The sequence below is a fragment of the Nestor notabilis genome, unplaced genomic scaffold (genome assembly GCF_000696875.1).
Source record: "Nestor notabilis isolate BGI_N333 unplaced genomic scaffold, ASM69687v1 scaffold19004, whole genome shotgun sequence".
NCBI classification, from domain to species: Eukaryota; Metazoa; Chordata; class Aves; order Psittaciformes; family Psittacidae; genus Nestor; species Nestor notabilis.
The window spans coordinates 1-6,355 of NW_009927075.1; the positions used below are offsets into that span (position 1 = coordinate 1).

Here is a 6,355-nt window from a genome sequence, read left to right on the forward strand (position 1 = left end):
GCTGGTGAGCCTCCCACCGGGGCAGGGCTCTGTGCCCCTGCAGACCCTGCCCCAAGGTAAGGAGCCTGCAGTGGGGAGCGTGTTGGGGGGCCCCACGACTGCAGCTTCTCCGTGCTGCGGGTGAGGGAGGGCTGGGGACAGGCCTGGGTCGCTGCTTTTCCCATCTGAAGTTTGGGGGCTGATTGTATTAATGCTGGAGTAGCTCGGGAGAGTTTGAGCTGGGTCATGGGCATGGTTGGGCCCCAGCTTCCTCTTGCATTCGGGTGTGGGAACTGGGGTCTCCTCCCCTCCGGGGATGCTCAGCTGGACTCTGGGTGCTGTGGGTGGCTTGTTTTGGGCATCAGGATGGGGCCGTGTGTGCTCGGCCTTGGGTGATAGTCTCCTGGTGTATGGCCTCTGCTGGGCTGGCCATGTTGGGGGGCAGCCAGGGGGTCCCAAGCCAGCCCAGTGCCTGGGTGCCAGGGGGGGCTGCTGCTCCTCCCTGCTGACAGCGAGTGCTTTCTCCCCATGCCCTAGCTGTATGCCCCTCGGACCTCCAGCAGCTCTGGAAGGAGGTCACGGCTGCCCAGCCCGTTGAGGACAGAATCAAGCAAGAAGGGCTCGACCTCACCACCACCACCTCCAACTCTACCTCGTTTTCGGCCGCCAAGGTCTCGCCTCCCATTTCCCATCACCCTCTCCCTGCTGACAGCGAGTGCTTTCTCCCCATGCCATAGCTGTATGCCCCTCGGACCTCCAGCAGCTCTGGAAGGAGGTCACGGCTGCCCAGCCCGTTGAGGACAGAATCAAGCAAGAAGGGCTCGACCTCACCACCACCACCTCCAACTCTACCTCGTTTTCGGCCGCCAAGGTCTCGCCTCCCATTTCCCATCACCCTCTGCCCAATGGACAGAGCACCATGCACACGCCGAGAAGGGACAGGTAGAGCCGGGTCTGGCACTTTGTGTTTTTACCCCAGGGGAGGTGGAAAGGGCTGGGATCCATCACCCTTGGGGCTGGCAACAGGGTTGGGAGGGTTCTGCCCACCTCATTAATGTTTTCCTGCACCCATGTGCCCACAGAGGACAGGGAGACATCACTGTGGGGTCTCCTGAGGGCTGGCCTCATGCCTGGGAACACTGGAGCATCATGGCTGCTCCATCTGATGGTCCCTTTCCCTCTTCTGCAGCTCTTCCCATGAAGAGACCCCCGGCTCCCACCCGCTCTACGGCCACGGAGAGTGCAAGTGGCCTGGCTGCGAAACCCTCTGTGAGGACTTGGGACAGTTTGTCAAGTAAGTGCTCCACAGTTTGAGGGACATCTTCCCAGAGGAAGGGAGAGCCCCACTCTCAGGCTGGGACAGCATGGGGCTGGCAGACGGGGAAACCCTGGACACGGGTCTAGACACCCTAAAGTCTGTCCATTGCTGGAGAGGCCCATGCAACAGGAAGGAAGCATACCAGGGATTGCTGCTAGAGAAGAACTCCAGTGCAGCGGACGGGAGCAGGCAGGCGAGGGGAGTCTGCAGCTCCCTCCTGGGGGGCAAGAGGAGGGAGGAAGCAGAAGCCGCTGACACCGCTCGTGGGCTCCGGCGCTGACTGATTAACTCCGCTGTCGAGGAGCCCTCTGCTAGCGTCAGGGTCAAACAAATTGTTTTCACGCTTCGTCAGAGGTTTACTTAATTAGTTCATTTGCAATTAGATCTCTTTGTAGCTGGGATTTTTAGCAAAGACATCAGAAGGAACTGACGGGCTTGCTTGCTCCTTCCCCCCCCCGCCTCTCTGGCTGGCTGCTCAGTGGCCAAGACGCACCAGTGTGTGCTTCGCTCTGCATCGGTGAGGTTTTAGGTTGTTACAGACTGATCCCATCTGCTGCCACACACTCAGGGCTGGCTCTCATGGGGCCATCCCCTGGCCTCCTCCTTTTCAGGGAAGGAGCTGGGTAGAGGCTTTGCACAGGGGGATGAGGAGGACTGAAAGCAGACGGGGGGAGCGTTGCTTGGTGGCGATGGAGTGAATGAGTCAGGCTCCTGTGTCTTCCTTCCTTCCTCTGACTCATGGGGTGAACCTAGATAAGGCATCTCCTCCTGCCTCTCCAAACATGTTTACATGGCACAGGGCAGATGAGCAAGCTCTGGTTTGGAAGCTGGGGTTGGCAGAGGATGGCCAGGGCTGGATGGTGGTGCCAGGAGAGCCTTGCTGTGAGTCCTGTGTCCCACTGACTGCCCCCTAAGCACACCAAGAGGAAGCTTCCTGAGGGGCAGCATCCCTGACAGCACTAGTGCAGTGTGTCTGTGCAATGTGAGTGCATGCTGGGGTGTGGGACAGACAGATGGAAATCTTCCAGCTCCCAAAGGTTGAGCCCAGCTGCAGTGTGGACCTTGCTTTGAGTCCGGACACAGGCTTTGAGCCTGCTCTGAGCATCACCTCCATGGAGAAGCTTGGAAACCTCAGTATTGGGGTAGAAAAGGGCAGCACATCCTTTGAGCAGTGATGACAGTCAGTGGGACACGTCTCCTCTCTTCTTGCTCAACACATCTTAGGCTCTCAATAGGTTCTTCCCTGGAGAAGCAGCCATGCCCTCAGTCTGCCTAAGGAGCAGTGCGGGGCTGACACTGCTGGGTTTTGCTCACACACAATCCCAGTTACCTGACTTGTTTTTGCAAGTCGGGGCTGGAAGTCTCTCACAAACAGCCAGGTGAGACTCTTGTGTCTACTGCATCTGTATCCTCCTGAGGCACCTTCTCCTGGGATGCCTCAGCAGAAATAGCTCAGCCTCGGTGCTGGAGAGCATTGGCCCTGGGACACCTCTGTGTTTCCCAGCATTGGGTGCCACCTTTCAGGGTGTTCCCAGGTACAGTTTGCCCTTGCACTCAGCATCCCCGCTCTGACCTGTCCCGCTCCTCTCAGTGAGGACCTTCTGGGTTAGAGCCCACCCCGGAAAGGACATGACCCAGCTGTGTGATGTCTTCAGGACTGGATGCATTCCCAGGCTGCCAATTTGCTGGGTCTGGGGGATGAGGACCCCCACAAGGTGGATGTCCCTGTAGCAAGCAGCGTCCCTGTCACCTCTCCCAGGAGCCCTTCCTCCCCCTAAGAAGGAGGGAGGGTGGCGAGGACCAAAGGTCCTTGTGCTTTATGAACATAAAGTGCCTTATAAACGTAAGGCACAAAAGCACCCTGGAAATGTCACCTTCTGCCTTCAGGGCTTTCCTTAGAGGGTGTAAGTAAACCTCCATAATGCTGCCTTTGTCCTGGGAACCTGCTCCTCAGGTCCTCCTGGGTGCCTCCTGCCAGTCACCTTCTCAAGGACTTCCCATCAACCATGACTGCTCCTGAGCACCACGGGGCTTCCCCAGGGCTAGTTGTCCACAGCCACCCTCCAGCCCGGGTTTGGGGAGGAGGCACAGCCCATTTTGCTTGGCCGTTGTGCCTCAGTTTCCTTTCTGCTCTTCACACTTCAGGCAGCGCTGCCAGAGCATCCCGGGCAGCACCTTGTGGTGTCCCTGGCGTGGCTGCTACAGGGCAGGGCTGATCCCAAGTGCGGTCCCAGAAAAGGGGCTGCATGTTGGGCACATCCAGGCGTTGACACCTGTGTTCTCCTCCCCAGACACCTCAATACAGAACATGCACTTGACGACCGAAGCACGGCCCAGTGTCGAGTCCAGATGCAAGTGGTACAGCAGCTGGAAATACAGGTGGGTGCTGCCCAGCCTCTCAGGACACGGGTTTAAACAGCATCTCCTTTCCACACCGTGTCGTGGCTGCTCTCTGTGGGATGGGGTTAGTGAGGTTGGAGACAGTAGCAGGATAACCAACCATCCCAGGGCTCAATAAGGCATCCTTCCCAAATAGTGCTGGATCTGGGTCACATCCTGGTGGAGATCAAGACCTGGGGGACCCTCAAACTGGTTCCTTCTCTGATACCAGCCACCCTGCTTGGTTATTATGGGGCTGGAAGAAGGGACCAGTCATCCTTCCTGCCCAAAGTGTCCCAGGGGGTACAATGAGATGCCATTCCAGACACCTGGAAGACACATGCTGCTGGACGGTACATGCCCACAGGCAGGACATGACTGTGCCTCAGCCCTCGTGCTCAGTAAGAGCCACAGGACTGCGGGGCTCTTTGGAAATCAGGCCACTTATTTTGGTGGCTGAGCATAGTCTTTGGAGCCCAACTTCAGGGAGCTATTTATGGAAAGCTGGTTCTTTAAATAGCATCTCCAACTCCCTGACGTGTTGTGTGAATTTGGTTAATGGGGAAGGGGGGAAGTGGGAGGATATAGAGGGGTTTTGTCTTGGGACCTAAAAGCAGGACATGGCAGTGTCTCTGTCAGAGTATTGCTCACTGGGACCCCCATGGCATGACAGTGCCTGGGGGCCTGGATGTTTGGCCAGGGGCTGGCAGGAGCTCAAAGCGCTTCGTGCCCATCACTGTGTGTCACGGTGGGTGCCATGGTGGGGGATGCTGGCCCCAGGGAGCAACAGGCCGTGATGTGTGGCAGCCTTGGGAGCCTCTGCCTGGAATTACAATAACAGGGGCTGCAGAAGGGGACACGCAGCAAACCCCTCCCAGGCGGGGAGGCTGCAGAGCCGCCTGGGCGAAGCCGCGTGATCGCATCCTGCTCTCCAGCCCTCGCTAAAGCGAGAGGTTGAAAGCAATTACTGGGGCTTAAAGAGGGGAGGGAAAAGGGAGGCGGGGGGAGCTGAAGGGCGAGCAGAAAGCTGTGTGTGCACAGAGGAGAACCTGCCACCGGAGCTACCAATTATAAAGTTTTCAGCATGGAGCTCCCGCTGTGTCGGCAGAGAGCGTCTGCATCACGAGGGGAGACCTGTCAGCTCTAATGAGCACCACGACAGCACGAAAGCGTCTGAGCTGCTCCAAACTTGCAGCAAACTCTGCTCTGGCTCCTGCCTTTAACTCCTTCCTTGCCCGAGTCCCAGCTCCGAGAAGGGGGCTTGGCTGGGGGAGGTGGCAGCACGTGGGGATGCAGAGCCCGGAGCTTGAGGGGTCTCGGCGGAAAGGGAAGGTGACGGGAGGAGAGCGGGTGTCAGATCCCATCGCCTCCGCCGGGCTCAAAATCTCCCCTGGTGCCACAGTGAATATTTCACCCTTCTCCGCACTCCGGGGAGTAAACAGGAGGGAGCGCGCAATTAGAGCGATGCTGTGTGTCCGGGTGGATGGATGGAGGGATGGGTGGATGGACAGGGACCTGCTGGTGAGTGGGAGACAGCAGGGACCAGAGGAGGGCGAAGGGGACGGAGACACGGGGCACAGGGAGGAGAGGGCTGCGGTGGGACAGGGCTGTTACTGGAACTGTGGTTGCAGGTGTTTGCACACACGGAGCCAGAGCAGGGCCCCCTGTGCCCCCCACCATGGGTGCTGCGGCCCCCAAAGAGCCGTGGCCCCACTGGGGCTCTTGGGAGGGCTCAGCATGTGGCAGGAGGTGGCTCCTGCAGGGGTGATAGAGGATGCTGGGGGCTCGGTGGGCAGCTCCTGCAGGCCATGGGCACCTCTGCAGTGAGCACCAGCCCTGCCTGACCATCTCCCTTCTGCTGCTTGCTTCCTGCAGCTGGCAAAGGAGAGTGAGCGTCTCCAAGCAATGATGGCCCATCTTCACATGAGACCTTCAGAGCCAAAGCCTTTCAGCCAACCTGTAAGCCTGTGTCCCCCTCCTGGCCCTCTCCTCCCTCTTCCCTCACCGCTGGCTTGCTGTGCCCTCCCTGACCTGTGCATGGTCACCACATCCCTTTGTGGCCCTGATGGTCTTCCTGGGATGGGCATGCCCTGACCACACTCAGCACTCGTAGCCTGGTCCCTTGTGCAAGGCGTCAAGCAAGAGTGAAACACAGCCCATGTCAGCATGTTGTGTTGCTCAACCAGCTTGGAACATGTCGTGTTGGGGAGCCATCCCATCCCATGGGTGCATCTCGTCCCGCAGTTACATCCCATCCTATGGGTGCATCCTCTCCCATGGTTGCCTCCCATCCCTGCTGAGCCCAGCAGGTCTCCCCATGCAAGCCCTTCTGCCCCTGCCTTGCGGCACGAGCGGCTCAGCCCTGCCGCTGCCTTCCCCCCGCTGGTACCCAACCGCCATCCTCCCTCCCGCCTGTCCGTGCAGCTGAACCTGGTCTCCAGTGCCACCCTCTCCAAGAGCACTTCCGACACGTTCCCCGACGGCTTACCTCATCCCCCCACCTCCGCCACGGCGCCCATCACCCCGCTGCGGCAGTGGGTCCTTTCACCCCCTGCCCCCCTGTTTCTTGTCTCCCCTCTAGAACTTGCACAGAATCACGAGTTCTACAAGAACGCTGACGTCCGGCCACCCTTCACGTACGCCTCGCTCATCCGGCAGGTGAGTGGCTCCCGGGGCCAC

At 59.2% G+C, this 6,355-nt stretch overlaps 1 protein-coding gene across 1 annotated transcript in view; it reads left to right on the top strand.

Annotated features, from left to right (window-relative positions):
• Positions 1 to 7: 7 nt before the first annotated feature.
• LOC104405246 (forkhead box protein P4-like) overlaps positions 8 to 6,355 on the top strand; it is a gene marked incomplete at its 5' end in the record, with an annotated part of 11,264 nt that continues 4,916 nt past the window's right edge. Inside the window, 6 exon segments of the mRNA XM_010013897.1 lie at positions 8 to 56; positions 717 to 921; positions 1,169 to 1,273; positions 3,589 to 3,676; positions 5,552 to 5,635; positions 6,101 to 6,334. Coding sequence (XP_010012199.1) covers positions 8 to 56; positions 717 to 921; positions 1,169 to 1,273; positions 3,589 to 3,676; positions 5,552 to 5,635; positions 6,101 to 6,334 — 765 coding nt within the window.